Below are 20,608 nucleotides of genomic sequence, written 5' to 3' on the forward strand. Positions count from 1 at the left end.
TGGATTAGAACCACACAAAGAGGGAGGGCTGGGGGCAGGTGCAATTGATGTAATGTAATGGGTAGCGGTTGGAAGAGACTGAAGGACCAATTAAAAAGAGCAAAGTGGCTGCAAGACCCAGTTGTTACAAGGTCAGTAGGGACAGTACATTCCGCTTCAAATTTGTGCATGTTCGAAAATGTAAATATTTTTGAATTTTAGATAAATCTCTCCACTGTTATGTGCATATCATCAAGCATCAGCTTGTATATTTGGTTTTAGAAGGCAAAGAAAATAATGATGAACGACTCCCATGAAAATGAATGTTGACAACAATTAACAACAATTAAGCACACGCATTACAGATCATAAAACGAGTGGGCTGGAGCTTTAATTTACTCCAACTACCCATTTTTTTTTACATAGCACCTTTTAAAAGGCAGCACATGTATAAGTAGATCTCACCAAAAACAAAGAGCAAAGAGAACTGTTAAATTATGAATAAACGTGTAAACAAAATAGAAAAATAAATTAAAAATGGCAATATATTTTCGGTATTTCAAACAGGTTAGTAATTTCATAACTATTTATTGGGCTGCTATGGGCTTATAGCAGCCAAGGAGATGTGTGTATGTGTGTGCTTGCGTGCGCGTGCCCTGTGTTGTGTTGTGTCTGCTGACGTCACCGCTGGAACTGCCTTGTCACGCGGGGTTAGTAAAAGTTGGGATAGGACCTCCGTGGAGAGATACAAGAACAGATAGGAGGAGAGAGAGGGAAACAGAGAGAACGGTAGATGAACGGCGACTTTATTGTGACAGTTCATCGGTTCCACACCGAACATTAACCGCGGGGAAGCGCTTCTTTGCCGCTGACGAAAGGTCGGGAGACAGAGAGAAGTAGTGAGACGAGTAGAGACGGAGGGGGGCAGCCGACTTTCTCTGAAGTTGAAGCCAGAATTGCACTCGTTAACTGCCGGGGAGGAAGAGGAGACCAGCGACCTGCATTTTTTTTTTTGGATTTGTCAGACGAAGGAGGGGGTGGGGGGGAAGAAAGCTCGCGAATTCAATGAACAAAAAGTTGAAGTTTGGCGTCCGCCGTGGCAGTCGGTAAATGTTGTGACACTTTAGGATATAGCGTAAATTGCTCCAGCGGTCGACGGTCGAGTGGCGGGGTAAAACCCGAGCTGTCAAACCCGATGACTACTGCAAACTGCCCCGGGAATGAGGAGCTGGACTTCAGACTGATATTCGGAGAGGAAGGGCAGCAACAACCGTTAGGCCCTGCAGGTCAGTGGGTTTCCACTGTTCCCAGTGGTATGTTTTATACTAGTAGTAAACTTAAGGCACTTGTCGTGTAACATAAGTTAGTCAGTATCTACTGCTACTTTCAGTTACCCCGCCGTCTTTCAGCTGCAGCCTCATACCATACAATCTGTAATGTTTTTTCTCTCTCAAATGGAGCTTTTCAAATATTACATGCCTTTTCTATACCAAGCTCGTACACACACCACCAGCTGTCATTAGCTTGTCATGCTAACATAGCAGGTTAGCAGGAGTGCTCTTATTGCCCTTGGTTGATTTAACAGCGAAAGTTTGAACTTGCAAATGTCTCCTACATTTTCTTTTTGCAACAGACAGTCTGTGAACTGTTAACCGCCTCTGAAATCTGGGGTGGCTGGGGGAGCCTTATGGCTTAGTTCCTATGTTTTAAGTGAAGTATAACTGAGAGAGTCATACACCTTGAATGTCACTAGGTACATATCCACAAAAGTAGCACATGGTAATGTTGTCAAAACTTTTATTAACTCATTGTTTACAGATAAAATGAGAAGGAAGTGCAAGCTTATCCAGAAAAATAACTGACTGCATCTTGCTTTGATGCAAACAATTATTATGAAATACTTTTTATTATTATTGTTGTTATTATTGTTATTTAGTCACATGCATTATCAGTAATTAAAAATTTCAAATACAAAGTGCAAAGACGTTATGTTGTCCACTTAGTGTGGTTCAAAGACCTAAAGTAATTATTTGAAACTTATACAGATTTGTAATTTACAAATAAATTATGAAGAAATTGTGAAAATAATTTCTTTAATATTTTAAAATTTATTTTCAGTTTCAGTTTGGGACAAACTTTAGTCAATACAAACACTACCTTTGCAGATAAATTTTTGCAGACAGGGCATACACAGAGATGAGGTGGCCCTCAGCTTTGTAACTTGACAAATTCCAGGAAGAACTTTGTTTGGACCGTTTATCACCTCATGGCATGGAGACTACTTATGTTTTCCTGTTTGGTACAAACGTGATTCCATACTGGGTCTCTGGGAGTAAAAATATTTTGAAACAAGCCCCTAGCTAATACATGCAAATTTAAATATGTGAAAGTCACATGTTTAACAGGTTGCAAGACGAAGCTTCGGGGAAATTTTCACACTCATGGTGTATCAATTAGTTTGCTGTTTGTGGTCATACATCACAGCTGTTGTTGTTGTCACAAATGTTGGATCTTTTTTTTTTTTAAAATTGATGCTTCATGGTGATAGTATTTAAGGACATTTTCTTAAAATCCTCTTTTTCCTCATGTGTTTTTTTTTTTTACATCCAGGGCAAGGTAAAAAAGAAAGTTAAAAACAATAGTCTTGTGATCTCAGGTGTGTCCAGTGCATTCTTTGGATTTGAATATAAACAAAAACCTCACTCTCTTTCTCTTACTGCTGCTTGCAAAGGTAATGCCTAACAAAAAGCACAAATCTTGGAGGACACCTTTTTTTTTTCTTCCTTTCATCCAACTTTCTTGGACATAAATATCCCATAGAGAAGCGGTGAACTAAATAGCTCATGCAGTGGCCTTGTTCATTAGTAATAAATTACATATGATCATAATTGTATTGATTAGCAGTAGAAAATAATGAAAATAATTGTACATGGAATGAATTTGTTTCTGGTGGGACAGACATTTTTGATTAATTTAAACTTTTAGGTATATATTACTCATGGGTCAACTGAAAAGCTTATTATCTAGTAGTACAACTTGTATTATTGTATTATTATTGCCTTAAAAAAGAGGAAATAAACCTGACAAGCTACCTTTGATTTCTATCAGCAGAGAATTTTTTTGCTTTGAAGTAGTGCATAGTAGTTGATAACTATCTTGCAAAATTTGCTAAATATTAAGATATACAGGTCACAAGTAAAATGGGAATATACTAAATGTACTGAGACAATAAATTGCCTGATTATTGCATGTTTTCATTTTGTGCCCCTCTGTAGTTGTTTTCTGTAATCTAATGGAATTCAGAAGAGCAGATTTTTCCATTTGTATATTTGGTTGTTTTTGGTTGAGGCAGCAAAGTACCAGAAAAGATTTCAAGGATCCGCTGGCAGCGGGAAAATGGCAAGAGGGTGTCACACCACTAGCCAAGAGAGAATAATGTTTTTACCAATGCTGAACAGAAAGAACTCCCGATTTGTGGATTTTTAAATAATTACAATAGCTTGAGAAGAATAAAATATCAAATAAACTAAAAAGCAAAACACATACCAACAAATGTGGCATTTGCAGTTATCTGATATTGCTAAAAAGTGCTTTGGCACTTGTGTAGTGACACATGCTGATGTAGTTTTGAGTATGGATTACTTATATGGTTAATAAAAGGACATTTACATATAAAATGGAGGTTTAAAGGTAGAGCAAGTGATGTAATAAGGTTATGAGATGGCTATAAATCTGCTAATTTATGTTTTTTCAGGTTTTTCTGTTGTGCTTGCACATTTGAGTTCAGCCTGAAACTTGGGCAAAGTAGTGAGTCCATGAGGGTTTGGCTCGTGCAGTCTTAAATACATTTTTCCTTTGATTTGGGGGGAAAAATGGGGGGAGTTCGATTTGGAGATGGTGTGAGGGGAAAAACTGCATTTGGAATAAGCGTAGGAATAAAAGCACCACTGTGCAAGTGGTTTTAATCTGGTCTGGACTGTATGATTTGGCCAAAAATGGGGTTGGGAGGGGGGGGGGAGGGTGTAAGGAGGGGTGCTTGTCCAAATTAATAACTCGAGTGTATAACTGTATCACTCTGCCACAGTAACAGGGAGTTGCACACTTGCAAGCCAAAGCTCAAGTTGGGGCTTGTTTTTATAAAAACTCAAGGAACCATTGGTGCAAATATTATATTGTTACTCGTCACTTGTGATTCTACAGTTAATTCTTCAAATCTTTTATCTAAGCGTTTTAAATAGGAGTGGTAAAGGTTTCCATAATAAAAATAAAGCAATAGCATCATATTTTCTATATATGTTTTAGCAGCTGCATAATAGGCTGTGAACCAAAGATGTTCAGGTTTCTGACAAATCTGAGCATCGCAATTTTTATCTTATTCATACATGAAGCTGACCTGCAAATGTGTACGTAACTTTCAGCCTAACTTGTTTGCTTGCTTGTATGTATGTGAATATGATTAAAATTCGATGTAATCGTGTGGTAATGTTTACCACACCTCTCCATCTATCTTTTTTATTGTTCTGCTCCTTTTTGTCTGCTTGTTTAAGTGTCAGTCTCCTGCTCTCTCTGTTTTCTTGTTGCTCAGGAAACTGTCATTTCTTTGAGGTGAAATATTCCACTGTTCTATTCAAAGGCATTGGGCACACTTACTGTAAGGGTTTTCCCCGATTACATGCGGCTAACGAAAAGAACAATTCCCTTCGTGAAGCAGCTTAACTAGAGATTGAGAGTCTTGCTTTGTAATAGAGGCTAAACAAGTATTTTATTTGTGAAGAAAACAAATACACAAATGCTTTCATTAAAAAAAAAGATTATGAAAGGCATTGTCTGGGGACAAACGTATGGCAAGGGTTGGGTGCACATGGGCAAAAAATGCCTTTAGCTGCTGAGTCATCAGTTTGATGTTGGAGGGCTGGATATTTACTTCTCGCTTCCTCTCGATTTCCTATCTTCACTGTGCTTTACAATAAAGACAATAAACTACAAAACTATTTTAAAACAATTTCTTTGGTTTGGTATTTAACTAATAAACTATTCATTTAATTTTGCAGAATTAATAAAATGGTTCATACGGGCTAAATATCAGTGCTTAAATATTTGCTAAAAAATTAGTTAAAAGTGTTAATTAATAACAAATAATAAAATGGTAATGCAATAATTTAGTAATGCAAAAATATTTATATTTTAAAATGATATTATATTATTTTAAAATTAGGCAATCATTTTATCTTATATGTATAAGATATAAGATCTTGTGTATGTGGGTATATATATGAGAGACAGAGAGAGAGAGGTTTCTCATTTACTCCACCAAACATATGTCTTGGCATTGTGGCCAAATACATCAAACTTTGTCTCAGCTGACCATAAATCTTTCTCCAGAAAGCATGTTGCTTATGGGCAGCAAATTTCAGTTGACCTTGAGGGCATCAATTTTGGAGTAGGGACTTTTTTTTCTTGTTTGGTACCCTCTGAATCCATGGGGACTGCTGCTGTTCCTGCAGTTTCCAGCTCATGACAGGCTCGAGGGTGACAGTTTGGGTCTTCTTCCAAACCTTGCCAAAGTGGTGAGTGACACATCCGAATAACTTGAACTTGCGTACAGTTGTTTGAACTGATCTTGGAATCTGCAGTTGCTTGGAAATGCCTCCAAGAGAACTTCTCATCTTGTGTAAATCTACCAGTCTCCTTAGTTCTTATACTCTGTTCTTCGTACCTGTTAACCGAGTGAGTGTTTTTAAACAAATCCTTTTTATGCTGGCAAAAAAAAAAAAAAAAAAAAAAAAAAAAAAAAAAAATATATATATATATATATATATATATATATATATATATATATATATATATATATATATATATATATATATATATATATATATATATATATATATATATATATCAGTTGAAACTACTCGATCATGATCACTAAAATAACTTAAAAGACATCACAGAACCTTTGGCACCACTTAAGAAAACATTTAAGTGATTTTATAATTGTATATCTATATTTAAGCTTGAGTGGGTTAGAGAAAGTCCAAAATAGATTCAAACTTTGTGCACCATGTGCAAACTTGTGTATCTTGTTTTTTGAACTCAGAATCATTGCTGTACAATGATTCGGTTAAACTATCATGGCGTTAACCTCATGATAATTGTATGCAAACTCCTGCCCACAACTGTAGTTCAAAGATGGATGTAACCATCAAGACGTCAACTACTGGTTTGTAAGATCCTTTTATGGAGCCTTCAGCTGCCCTTGAAAATGAGTACATCACACAATTATTATCTCACGTCTTTTGATTGTCAAGACTTTAATTAAATCGCCATAGTTAAGAAAATTAACTAATTAACTAACCAACGTGTTTCTCAAGCTTCTAAGTCAATACCAACATTGTTTCTCACTGTGCTATGCGACAGATTGGTGTGCTGTCCAGGGTGTACTGTGCCTCTTGATTAGCAGAAGGAAACTGATGTATAGATAGATGGATTTTCACTCTTTGATAAAAGCATTTGTTGGTCACAAATGGCTCAAATATAATTTGTACTGAGGATTTTTAACCACGTCTCAATTTCTTCTGCTTTAAGTGAGTCTTGAGCCTTTAAAAGAAGATGAATGTAGTAGAAAGATTGTTTTTCTCTTGTTTACTTAACTGTCAAGTTAGCTACCAGAAAAGTGCCTAACACAAAAAGAAAATCACACAGTGCCCAGTGTGATTTAGTATAAATCTTTGGCAAAATTTTAACAGCCATCTGTTTTTTGGCAGTAATAGAAATGCTCAGATGTATCAGAATTGCTCCACATTTGATTGACATAAGTCTCTTGGTAAATAAGATGACATTTTTTCAGCCTGTCAGTTATAGAACTTTTTCCTTTGTATCCTAAAACTAAATGCCATTGTGAAATAATTGAAAGTGGCCATATAAGAGATTTGCATTTGATGGTTTCACAGAATTACTTAAAACATACTTTATCGATAGTATCTAATAAAGTAAGCATGTCAGTAGTTAGATAATATTGTTGATATTTTTTCATGTATAAGAATAAAAACCACCCATCTTATAGTATGTTAAAGTATTCACTCAAATTTTTTAAAAAAGTACCGCTTACCCTTTTTGTGGTTAAGTGTGTCGTGTGAGGTGATTGAGAAAAATTGTATTGAGTATTGGGTTATGTAGGTCATGATTATGTGGTGGCCTCATTGGGTGTTAGAGGTGATCTGAGGCAGAGGGAAGAAGTGCCCTTTATGGGTGGCAGAGTAGTAGATCCACTGTGGAGGTGTCTGGCTGTCTGCCCAGACATGCCATGTGGGCTTCAGATGGCTGGATGAAATGAAAGGAGAGAGGGGCACACACTCTCTAGCTGCTGCTGATCACGAACAGCAGTTTTGTGACTCGTTTACTTTGCGTAAAGCTTTTCTTTGTTTCTTTTTTTTGTATTCCACATGTTCTGGCTGTTTTTCTGTGTGTTTTCTTATCTTACACATTAAAAGAAGTTTTTTTTTGTGGTTTGCTGGTAGTTGACATACCAGCACACAGAATAGTAGACCTGCCACCAGGACAACTAAAGCCTCTCGCTGCTTTCTCAGGATATGAAAGAGACCACCAGTGACATCAGAGAGACTGAACTAGGCTAATGAAATCTCCAGATGCCAGCCTTCACCACAGCCACTTTGATTAGTCAGGTTTGTTCTGTTAATGGGCTGTGACATGTTTCGTACCTGTAAGATTGTGCGTGTCATGCTTAAATGTGACGATATGTCAAGTCATATCTTTATCCTAATGAAATGATCAGATTGGGAGCAGCTAGTGAAGACAGCTTTTTTGCCCTTATCTGTGTTGTTGTCATTGCTGAGCTTCTGTGAACCAAGAGCACGATCCTTTCAGTCCTTGTCGTGGGAAAGACTGAAAGACTGAAATTACATCGCTCTCATGGTGGACTATTTTGAGCTCCCAAAGAGAGTGGCAGAGGGCAGGCGGCAGGTTCTAGTGACTCGTCCATACTTAGAGCAAGAGAACCCCTCTTGTCCCTCCAGCCTTCAACTTTTTACTGCTCAAACACTTTGCGATCTTAAGGAGGAGAGAAGTGGAAGAATGCTGTGTGCCACAATGTCAGGTGAGTGTGTGCCGGCACTCCCAGACTCTGCCCAGGTGTGTTTTGAGTGTGTGTATTTGTCTAGACTAAAAGTCACTCAAACAGGTGTCATCACAATAAAAAGTGTCATGATATTTGTTAGAAATAATATTTAAGCTTCTCTGGATAACTGAAGGAGGCATTGCATTTTTTGGTTAACTTGGAGAAAAAGGTTTCATCTGAGCTTAAATGTTCATCAGCTAATTTTGCCAGTTAGTTTTTGTTTGCATTTTTTCACCTTTACTATGTTAATTTCTCTTTTGCCTGAGATTTTTTATTTAGGACATAATTTAATATTTGAATATTTAATTTCTATTTTAAGCTTTTTGGTCAAACAAAGTTGTTATTAGTCCTGAGGAAGTCAAGTATTTTGTTCAGTTAGTGACAGTTTTTAATCTCAAGGCAATAATATCTCTATGAAAATGGAGGTCAAACATCAGTCATATGTGAAGTCAACATGTAGAGTAAGATCACCACGTGGGTGACCCCCAACCCTACTGATTTAAGAGATTCCTAGCACCTTGTGTGATGAATGAGACGTTTATTTCCTGGGGCGAGGCATGAGCAACTATGTATGGCATCTGTCTTGTTTAAATTTAGTGTAACTGAAGCTACCGCTGGCTGCTCTGTATCAACATGTCAGAGACTGCATTACCCCAGAGAGAAAGCTGTCGTACTCCTGCATCTAGTTTCATTTATTTTCTGTCTTTCTCCTGTCCCCTTTTGTCATGAGGTGTGGCTTGCTGGATCAGGATTTGGGTGATTTAAATCCCACTTTAGCTTAGGCTGTCCCTCAAAGCCATATTTCTGTCAGTGTCTGGTAATGGAAGCTCTACTAATTCAGTTTCTCCTAAGTCCTTCTGTTCTGTTTTTAATGATCAGGTCTAGACCAGATGATCAAACTATTAACTTATCAGTCGTAGAACACTTCCCATAAATGAGAAAATGACTTGAAGCTAACCAAAAAAAGAAGACTTCTGGAGTAAGTTTTCAATAAGCAGCCAATGGGCTGAGTATACTTACTCTACTAGATGTAGATGTATGGAATGCAGACCATGTGCACATAATAACTTGTCGGGTTGTTATGTAAACTTCTGGTGCCTTAGGCCAAAAATCAATAATAAAATTTTTACTTAGCACAATTTGGCTCTTGCTATGTTAAAATAAATTGTGTATACACTGTCATATGAAGAATTATTATAGTACTGTTAAAAGGTGGTGGTACACACTGACACACAGTGTGGTGTAAATATTATATCTGGTGATTTTCATTTGACATGAAATGTCTTTTTTAGGTTGCATATGACTATAAACACAATTTTGTTGGTATTTAAAAAAGGTTTAACTTTGTAGAGCTTTGAAAAAAATGTGAAGGAAGGGTTTCTAGGTTTTGAGTTCTATCTGGATATATAACCACTTCTATTTGTATTTTTTGAAGGGGAAATTGCTGTCTTCCTGTTTGCTCCTTGATTGTTTCCTGCTAGTTTTTCTCCTTTTTTTGGGCCTGATTTCAAGCTGATGATAAAGAGTAACATGGATGTTAGAAGGGTCTCCCCAAAACAGAGCTGGTGGACCCTTTTTTTGAGGGTACACCACTCTTATCATGTCATTTCATCTATCTGTGTGAGGAACTTAAGAGAATGTTTCTTTTGCTGCAGTAGTGTAATTTACTTATGTGTTAAGTTGGGTCAAGGCCTACAGATTTAGATACTTTTGAGATTAAGAATGTGTTTGGATATTCCAGAAACAAACCATGTACAAAATAAATAGCTGGCTTTGAAGAATTTAGTCCCTTGTACAAGTGTAGTGTACTAATGCCAACTCTTCCATCTCTATCTGCTCAGTATTTCTCCTCACACACTATGCCTCCTGTGCTTTCTCCTTTTCTCTGTCTCTCTTTCACTTACTTGCTCTGTTCGTTTCTCCCTCTTCCATGCTCTTTTTCTCTCATGCTCCCTCTCCCTAGTTGAGTTTTTCAGGCACATGCACAGTCAGCTCTGACAGATTGTTTAAATGTCACCCCTGCTAGCAGTAGCCTCTGATGTTATCTCCTCTGGGTTATTGCAGGCCATCATGCAGCTAGCTTTCCTGCTCCACTGAAAACCAATACGTGCCTGTATCATCAGCAAGCTTTTGTGATTACATGTATATAGACATAAAAAACTGGTTGTTTAGAGCAGTGAAATTAAAGGGGGGATAGGGGGAACTTTGACCATGCATTTTGACATAAAGGATGAACCTCTTTACTCAAAAACAGGTGATTACATGCAGAACTGGTCACTTAGGGCAAAACTACTATGCGTTTTGGGCAATATTGAGAACATTATTTGAAATTACTTGAATTTTACTTATTGACTACAGAAACATGCAAATATTACACTTTAAACTTACATATTTAAAAATTTATTTTGCAGATCTTCACCTGAAAACGTAATTAAAATTTAAATAAAAAAACTGAGACACACGAGGCTGTCTGCAAGTACAGGATGCAAGACAGGAGATGAATGGCAATTAATCTAGCATAGCTCACCGCACTAACTGAAGTTAGCAATCCAAGACTAGCTGAAGTTCTGTGATGCTATGGTCAGGTCAAGGTGGTCATGTTTAGGCGCGTTTCTGACTTGGCGCCTAACTCTTACTCCCACACACTCTGTTGAGATGCACTGTTGGTTCCTCAGCCAAGCACTTTCATCAAAATGTGTGATCCTGTGGTTCCTGTCACACTGAGCAGGGTTAGTCTTGCAACAACACATCAGTAAGGTAAAGTGAACCTGTCTCACCATGGTTTAACCCCCGCTTGTGTTCCCTGTTATTTGGTGAACAAATCAATGCTTTGTGAAAGCAAAACCCCCAACTGCATATTGAAGGGAGTGTGCTGTTTTAGAAAAAAAAAGACAAAAATGTGGTACTGTGACTGTTTTGTTGATTTTTTTTTTTGTAATAATAGTTGTATATCATAATTATGATTTACACGTGCAACAGGCTAATTAGTTTTGTTGTTGGATGAAGACTTTTTTGTCATGTTTGGCTAGTTTAATTTTCTTTAGCACCGCATTGTTTAAGTTCTTCAGTTTTTAATTATAGCTTATAAATCAGTTTTATATATGAAATTTACATTAAGCATTTCATTATGAATTAATCTAATAGGTGCACTAAGTATTAACCATTAGTGAGAGCTTTTTGTAGTATTAAATAAATGTCCCTCAAACACAGTTAGCGATGTGTTTGAGGTGGATCTTGGTACTGTGGTGAGTATTTAGTTCAGGTGGTTACTTGGCACTCTCTGTTTATCCCATAATGTTATCTCAGCATGAGGTTGTTAATTAGGAGCTTAATTTAGCTGCCGGCATATGTTAACATTGGCTTAGCCTTCCATTGTTAAGCCTCTGCTGGCTGGTGAGTCTTCTGTGACAGCAAAGGAAGGCTTTTTGATGTAATCTTAACATAACATTACAGGATAAGACAGTAGCACGTCTCTGCTGATGCAACATTAAAGTGAGACTCCTTTCTGAATATTATGCTTTATACGTATATTTTACTTCATGACTCCAGATAGATCCAGCCTGCCTCATTGTTCATAATATCTTCATTTCTCTTTTGCTCCATCTCAATAAATAATATGTGTACACATACCCAGCAACCTACGCAAAGAGAGATGTCTAGTAGATTTGGCCCAAACACAGTCAAAAAAGTTTGGAGCCATAGGCATAGACCAGCCCTCACAATATGATTGTGCAAGTGCGTCACAGACGATGTGTTTAGAACTGCTGGCAACCAGCCAACTGCAGATTTCTTCAAAGACCCAATAGGAAATCCTTAAATTCACTTTTTATGAGCTCTTCTGGTAATTATAGTAAAAATGAGTTTGAACCCAGAAGTTAAAAATATAAGTAATGTGTTTAATCTACATTTTTCTTAAATATTTATAAAATAGTTGTTGCCAAATCATTGTAAATTGTTCACCTAAACTGAACAAGGTGTTTGATTTTTTACGACTGGTTACAGTCATTAAGTTGCTGACAGTTAGTTGCTGACTCCGTTTTTGGTATCACAGCAAATTAGGCCTAATAAATTCCTGACATTGAAGTATTAGATGTTGATTACATGGAGAAAAAGGACTGATATCAGATATATAATATGTATCTGTATTATAGATAGTTGATAGATGTCCAAAATGTTGAAAGGAAAAAAAAAGGAAACAGTTAAAACAATATTTCAGCTTTGTACATGTAGATGTTTTACTTTTTACTATACACCGTTAAGTTTGATCATTTCACTGATGTATATGGTGCAGTTCATGTTGGCACACTTGCTCTGGTCCATTGATCAGCAGCTCTTGAGGAGAACTGAAAGTGGATACTGGGCAAAACACAAAGACCTCTGTACAGGGGATGTAAGCAGAGCCTGTTCTAATCAACCTGCTTGCCCACCACAAAGGGAACCCTGGCTTAGATTACCCTCCTGCTCCAGCACCACATGCTTTTGGGTCTAGTTGGTAACCCAAGACAACAATATGTATTAGTGCACACGCACAAACACATGCAAAGATCGCTCAAATACCCATACAATAAGTGCAAAAAAGCACAGGAAGGCACAGAGGCACAACCACAGGCACACAGGAACGTACACACATTCATACACCACCCACTCGTTTATACCCATAGACTTGCACATAAGCACAAAGAGAGGTCGAGAGAAAGATCTTGGGCGCACCAGCAGAGACTTGCAGCAATGAGTTTGTCATCTTCTTTGGGGGAGACAAATCCTTCCCTCTCTCTGTAGTAAACTAGACTTTCTGAGAATGTGGGCCTGTGTGTCACTGCTGGTCACAAGACCCTGACACACTTTGTGTGCAGTGAAAGCAGGAGGCGGGAGGGACAAAGTCTCTGCGGATTATCCCCCAAGTGAGAATCCCCATGCAGTGTGATGGTCAGCCAGAGGCCCGTTGAGCTTCCTGTCAAGGAGCGAATACCACTATTGCCAGTGGATCAGGCTGCTCTCTGTGGTTACTGTAAAAACACAGTGGCCTTGGTGGTGTGTCAAAAACATCCACCATTCCATGCTTCACTGAAAGATCTCACAGTGAGGTGGAGCTATTATTAGCTTAGGTACAGCAAAGCCTCTTAGAGATCTTTATTTAACCAGATTGGCTGTCTAATGTATGGACACTTGAGGAGTTTGTGACGCACAGGGCTTTCAGGAACAAGGCAGAGGCTTTGCAACCAGTACCATTGATAAAACAACAATGCTACTACTGTCCTGCTCCTCTCTTCTCCTCTGGTCTCCTCTCCTGCCCTCTCCTGCCCCACCCTGTCCTACTCCCCTTAAATGACTGGGGTTTGGCTCTGACAAGGGGGTTCCCCACCGCACACCAGTTTCCTTGCACTGGAAGGTTTTAGGTAGCAGGCTAATCTTAACTCAAAGCAAGGAAAGGGCTGTGAGCCAGGTAACGTTGTCGCCCCCGATCTGACCCTCATCTGCTACCTATTTTTTTTCACAGTCTATTGAGGTGAATAAAAATACACAGAAGTGTAACAGTTGATAAACTTTCTTACCTAATTTTTACCTGCAATATAATAATAAATAAGCTACTATAAAACACAGAGAAGAACTAATATGATAATCACCATTAAAAGATATAAATTTAAACTTTGAACAACTGTGGTGTAACAGTTCTATAACTGAAGTTGACGAATTGTTACACCACTGATACGGTAGGACTACCTGGCAGAGGGATTTCTCATTTGTCATCTGAGGAGACTGAGCCATGGACTTTTCTAGAGACAAGTTGCTCTCATTACTTTCACCAGGCCAACTCAGGCATCTAATGAAAAATCCAAGACTCCCTCACAGTGTTTTTTAAGTGTCTTGAATATAAACAAGATCCAAACAAAGTAATTATGTTTGGATGAACATAATTGCATTATTAATAATTATGATTTCTTTATTACATAATTAAATTATGTTGAAGGAGCATTAAAGTACATTTCTGCCTACTTTGGTTTATCTAGAAGTCTTTTTATTTAAAAGTCACCTTATCTTTATCAGATAACTTCCATTGTCTTTATAGTAATAAACCAGCTTAGCCTCCAAGTTTAACAAAAAAACAAACAAACAAAAAACTCTGCACGTAATTTATAGTTGTAGTAATTTGGGCACAGTAAAAGGTTAAGTTGGTATAATGTCAGACTTGTGGGCACATTTTGTGGCAAAGTTCACACAGTTTCTCATAATTTGTGTGAGTAGCACAAAGACAGCAGCTGATTACCATTCAGCCTCTGGAAATGGCTGACCCTATTTTTAAAATTAGTTCATTAGCTTGTGTTATTTGCAAAACCCAGACAAGAAAACTAGAGGATTCATATTAGCAGTCAGTTTATAACTTCTGTGACTGTTATGTAGCAATTTAGCAATTGCTAGTATAACCAAGCCCTTTAGCATTTAGCATAGCCTTACCAACTGCAAAAACTAATTTCCTGATTTGTGGCGATAGCTTATGTTCTTGTTATGGCAGGAGAATACTACTACATTATTTGAGTGCAATGTTACATTTTCCTTTCCTGGCCTGTATGGTGTTAAGCAACAGCACCTCCTCAGAGAAGCAAGAGGAAAGTATGTTTTTTTACTATTCTCTTCTTTCCATTTGGTACCTTCTTTCCTGTCCTTCTCTTTTAAAATTTTTTGTTTATTACGACAGTTAACTCAAATGATACTCTACTCTAAACATGACTGAGTGCTACATTGCACTGATATTTATAAATCTACTCCTACCTTCTCCTATTTCTCTGTAATTTTACAATTGTACAGTGCAAATATTTGAGAATAAAAAACACTCTTGCAAGATTGTCCTGGACAATATATGCAGCAGTTCAATAAGAAGTAGTAACATACATTAATAATGCACCCATAATTCCACAAAAGTACCACATACACAAAGACCATGCAAGTCTTCCAAGCTAAGGTAAAAGCATCAGAATAAATGTAAATATTTTAATATGCAAGTGTTAGTTGAGATTGGAAGAAACAAATATACTTTTGTATTTACACTAATCATCATGACTGTGCATAGTTGAACATTTTTGCAGCCCAGACAGAAGAACAAACTGCAGTCACCAAAGTTACATGTTTATAAGTTTCTGTAGTCTGTCATTTCCCAGTTGAGGTTCAGAATCAGAGGATACACTTATTCAAATTAGAACAGCTTTCTTCTTCTTCTTCTTCTTCTTCTTCTTCTTCTTCTTCTTCTTCTTTCCTTCTCTTGCTCTCTGTCAGTCAGATGTTGTCGTCAGAGGATACACTGCTGGGTCTTGTGACAAGCAGGCAGGGCCAGTGAGAAGCTGAGCAGCTATAAATAACAGGCTTGCTGCTGCCGCCACTTTTGTTGCTGTTGGACACAGATGGCAGGCAAAATCCTGGATACATACTCTCTTTCCAAAATTATTTTGCTTTTTATGAACTTATTCAAAACTGGCCTTGACATCTGATTTGACAAACCTGTCATACCGCTGTTATCAGTCCATCACTTAGAGAGGAAATATTTATGAGAAGCCCCAATTTCAGATCGTTCTATCTGTGTTTGACAATTTAACAAAGATTTAAGTTTTGTTATAGCCTTGATTCCTGTTTCAAATTTAAGAAAGCTGTATTTTTAGATGGGTAGGTACGTTCAGGGAATATGGGGAAGTGTTTTGCAATGATTTCACAACCTTATCCTGTACAGGCTACAGTGTGGTTTTAGCTAAGCTTACTCATTGATGTCATATTTGAATGTTTTGCAGTTCTTTAAGTGATGTAAATCTTTTTTTTTTTAAATGTTTTTACTTTTACACTAGAGTAGACCTTATATTCATCATAGAATGAAGGCTTTACAGAAAGTCTGATGTTACATGATGTCTACATTGTTTTAATTTGCTAATCTCCATTGAATATGTACTTTTTGTAAAACTTTTTTTTGTGTGGTAAAATATAGTATATAAATATAAGTTTAAGTTTTGAACTTGCCTTTTCTGTCTTTGACCATGGCAAATAAGTTTCATAGTTGACTTGTAGAAGTTAGTTCAAGCAAGTAATCGACAGGTAATAAGAAGCCCTTAAAATATGTATTTTTACAAGTACAAATGAAGCAAGCCAGCAGCACCCGCAAAAGCAGTAAGGATTTTGAATGTGTCGCCACATGAAGTGTTGCGACTGTTCATGTAAAGTTAGATGGAAGGGCCATGTCTTTCAACCACGCTTGAGGTTGGTAGATGATGCATATGTGTTTGGAGGTTAGATTTCAAATTCTTGTGGTCATCTTCTCAAAATGACCCAGGACTTTGGCTTTCCTGCCTGTCAAACTAAATTAGGATCTAATAACAAGAAGGACCAGCAATTTAAACATTAAGACTGAGTGTCATCGTTTTTAGTATGGTCTTTTTTGTCTTGCATCCAGCCATCAATTCAAAACCTTGTTTGACTAAGACTTGTCATTGAGTAATTTTTGGTTGACTGTTAGAAGACACAAGTGTCATAAGCAGAAACTTTGCAAATGAGGCCAGTGAAGGTTTTTATATGTGACAGTATCTCTGCAAATGCAACACATGTGAAACACTAAGAGGGATTTGGGGGGTACTCCAAAGGCAGCAGTAGAGCATAGCAATGGAAGTTTATCAATAAACTCCAACGAAATAGTGCCAATGCACACAATTGGCTCTCATCTATTTGTTTGTGTGTGGTTGTGTTTGTGTGTGTGTGTGCATATGCTGGCTGTGCCGGATGACCTTTGGTATAAATAGCCTGCCGGCACTAGTTGTGATGACAGCCGACAGCACGCACAGTTGTGTGAACTTGTTTCCTGAGTAGTGCTGTTCATCGGTTATCCCTCTTGGAATGATGCCTGTATGACTGTCTGCTACCCAGCAACACCCTGGCATCTAATTTCCTGAAACTGGACTCAAGCACAAGCTCGGGAGACAACCACAAAAATTAACACATAACCTCATTTTTTAAATTTGACTGACCATAAAAGAGGTTTGTGTGTATTCCTTGTGTAGTGAATAGTTATTTGAAAACAAGAGTGGAACAAGCTAAATACACTTACTAGTACTAGGAGAACTGTATGGTCAGACAGTGGACACATTGCGTCTCTTTTTATTCCTTTTAAATGTAACAGACCAGGAAGCCTATAGCAGATATTCAAACCTCAAAAATTCTCACAGTGTCTTGGTTCCTTTAATTTTGACATTTTAGTTTTAGTGCTATAGCCTGAGATTGGTCAGTTTGGTCGACCTAGTTAAGTGGTACTCAGGAACGTGTAGGGGAAAACCCAATAGACACATTGCTATATCCTAATCTTCTCTTCCTTTCTTCTCATAGATCTGGAGCCTGATGACAACACATCATTTTATATCTTGAATGTGGGCCAGCCCCAGTCTGTGGTCACTAACCACCAGTCTATGAGCTTGCCTCGCCATGGCATGCCATCTCACTCCCCGATCATCAACACTTCACGCCTTCAGACACAAAAACCAGGATCTGAGCCCCCAAGCTATGATACACAAGACTCTAAGTATGGTACCTCCCCCATGCTGCCTTCTGCTCCTGTGGAGGCACCAAAGGCCTTTAAGTGCCCAAGTATCCAGATCACATCTATCTCCCCAAGCTGCCCGCAGGAGATGGATACTAACCAGGAGGATCTAAGGGCCAATGGCCCTGATGGGGACTACCATAGTGACAGGCCCTTGTCCAGGGACCACCTGTATTTGCCACTGGATCACTCCTACCGGGATTCTTCTCTCAGCCCTAGTCCATGCAGCAGCCTCTCATCTAGGAGCTGGTTCTCTGATGCCTCCTCTTGTGAATCATTTTCACATGTCTATGATGATGTTGACTCAGAGCTGAATGAAGCAGCAGCCCGCTTTAACCTGGGCTCCCCTCTCACTTCCCCAGGCTGTCCCTCTCCTCAAACTGGTGGAGGTGGAGTTATGGAGGAGCAGCCCCACTGGCAGCACCACCAGCCCACATTTGTGCACCAGTCCCACTCCATCAGCTTGTCTCCTAGACAGTCGCCCTGCCACTCGCCGCGCACCAGTGTCACTGATGAGAACTGGCTCAGCCCACGTCCACCTTCCAGGCCTTCCTCACGTCCCACCTCACCCTGTGGGAAGAGGCGTCACTCTAGCGCTGATATTTGCTATCCTGGCTCTTTATCTCCCCATCACTCACCCACACCCACGCCGGGACCTTCACCTAGGGGCAGCGTGACAGAGGACACTTGGGTTGGCAGTCCTTCTGTAGGCATGTCACCATTTCAGTGCTGCCCATCAGAGGCAGACATCCCTTCCAAGACCAGAAAGACCTCACAGGACAGAACAACTATGCAGACCGGGAAAGGGGAACTGGGACTAGATGACCAGGGAAATATGTCTCCTAATCTAGACTCCCCTTCAGACGAGGCCTTGCACAGCTTGAAGAAGGATGGGCCTGCTGAACAGTTCCTCTCGGTGCCCTCGCACTTCTCATGGAATAAACCCAAGCCTGGTCATACACCTATATTCAGGTAAATATGTTAATGTTAAAGGAGTGAAAGCAGGAAGAAGTGAAGGATTGTCGCATAACAATTTATATTCAAATGTATTCAAATGCTGTGGAAGAGTCAGTGGGAGATAAACTGTCTGGGGAAAAAAAATCAGTTGAGAGCAAGGGGTAATTCTCCATATTGTTAAAAGAAGTTTATTTTATAATATCCTTATGTTTTACTTACTATTTGTTTAAAAGAAAAGACACTTTCCAGACATGGGACACCAGGGTTTTTCCTGGCAGAACACTAACTTTTGGGTAGTGTCTATACATGTAAGGAATACTGCTGCCATGGACTGGATAATAATGACACTTAAGAAACTGTATTACCTTTCTTAACATTTTTTGACATTTCATGAACAAGAGTGATTTTTTTTAAACATTTAGACTTGGCCTAATTCTGACAGAGCCACTCTACACATTCTCAATATTTTCTGTGTCCAAAGGAGTTGTTGGACTTATGGGAACAAGCAATTTCATCCTCAGTGTATTGTAGAAATACTTTTGAACATTTAAGACTTTCTGTTATTATTGCTATTAGCAGAGTCTCTTTGCCCCCCTCTCTGTGGTGTAGGATTTGTAATAGCAAATATTAGTTATAAATCAAGACCACAGCAAACTAGAATAGGATATGCTTAAATAAAATACATTCTCTAGCAAGAACAGAAACTGACAGATATACGTGAGAGGCATGTGTATGCCTTTCTTGCATTTCTGTCGATGCAATTGAATGCAGTATGGACTGTTTTGGTGTTAAAAGTCATATGAAAATGTGATCTGCTAAGATTTCTTTTGTGGCTTTTACAAAAAATTTGACCAAGGTACTCAATTGTACATATGTCATTAGTATTAGAATAAGAGATTATTTGTGGATGACATCCAGAATTGCCATGTGATGTGGCGATAGCAGTCCCTTCATCACCATTTTGTGAATTATTAATTTGATCACCACTTTGTAAAACAGCACGTTGTCAGTCTCAAAAACACTTAGTAGGCCAAGGTTAGTCCACAGACCTGAGCGGTGAATGTTTTTATGAGTGTTGTGAGCTGTCATAAAATTTCAAAACCTTTTTTGATCTAGGTGAGAACTGTTAACTCTACAGTGCAGCAAATTTGAATCATGGTGCATGGTATATGAATAATAGGATGGCACTCTGTAGATCAGTATGGGCCATAATGAGGGAACTTTGAGTTATATATTAGCACTGTGTGCGTGTAAGGAAACGCAGCATGTATTCAAAAACCTACCAACATACACAGAAATATGAGGCGAAGTGTCCTGTCTGTTCTCCAATGTGTGTAGCAGATGAAGACATGGCCTTGTTTATGTATACTGGCCCCTAGCACTGTAAATCAGCACAGGGCACATATGGCATGAGGGGTACACACAAATACACACACAGAGACATCCATAGACATAACACAAATGCTTGCTCACTTAGCCATAACACTATCCAGACAATAATAGGGTCAGATTTATGATGAGTCACAATTAGATTTTTGCACTTTGACCTTCTAAAGGTCTTTTCAGACATGGGATTTGTGACATTAAAGGCTACATCAATCTGTGAAAGGGACAAATTAATGCAGACACAGGTAAGTAAATGTTCTCCATGGCTCCACTGAGACATTGCCACGATGTTGATGAAATTAGCCACGGTAATTAGGTACGCAGTGAAATTTTACAACATATGAGTTAACATGTCAGATTCTTATTAACGGGTGGGGATATAGTTTGGTAATTGATATGCTAGTTATTTAAGTAGTGATGAAAATGTTTCCATACAGATTTTTGTAAACTTTGGTAAACAGATCAGACAGTTACTAAACAAAAGTCTGAAGTGAAGTAAACGGAGCGATTTGCTTTTAGATCCTGATTGGCACATGCTTGGGATAATTTATTATATGTAATTATTGGCTATCTCTGTGTTACGTGTATAA

General features: G+C 38.4%; 1 protein-coding gene across 2 annotated transcripts in view; it reads left to right on the forward strand.

Moving 5' to 3' along the window:
• Positions 1-727: 727 nt before the first annotated feature.
• nfatc3a (nuclear factor of activated T cells 3a) overlaps positions 728-20,608 on the forward strand; it is a 60,404-nt gene continuing 40,523 nt past the window's right edge. Inside the window, exons 1-2 of one of the 2 annotated variants that reach the window (XM_085367512.1) lie at positions 728-1,265; positions 17,465-18,647. In XM_085367512.1, the coding sequence (XP_085223638.1) occupies positions 1,175-1,265; positions 17,465-18,647 (1,274 nt within the window). In that variant the 5' untranslated portion in view covers positions 728-1,174. Of the gene's footprint in view, positions 1,266-7,139; positions 8,093-17,464; positions 18,648-20,608 lie in introns of those variants that run through there. The other variant, XM_085367433.1, reaches the window with a different exon arrangement.

Source organism: Diplotaxodon limnothrissa, linkage group LG1 (genome assembly GCF_057381915.1).
Source record: "Diplotaxodon limnothrissa isolate DT_005_m linkage group LG1, D_limnothrissa_male_GT1.1, whole genome shotgun sequence".
Classification (NCBI taxonomy): Eukaryota; Metazoa; Chordata; class Actinopteri; order Cichliformes; family Cichlidae; genus Diplotaxodon; species Diplotaxodon limnothrissa.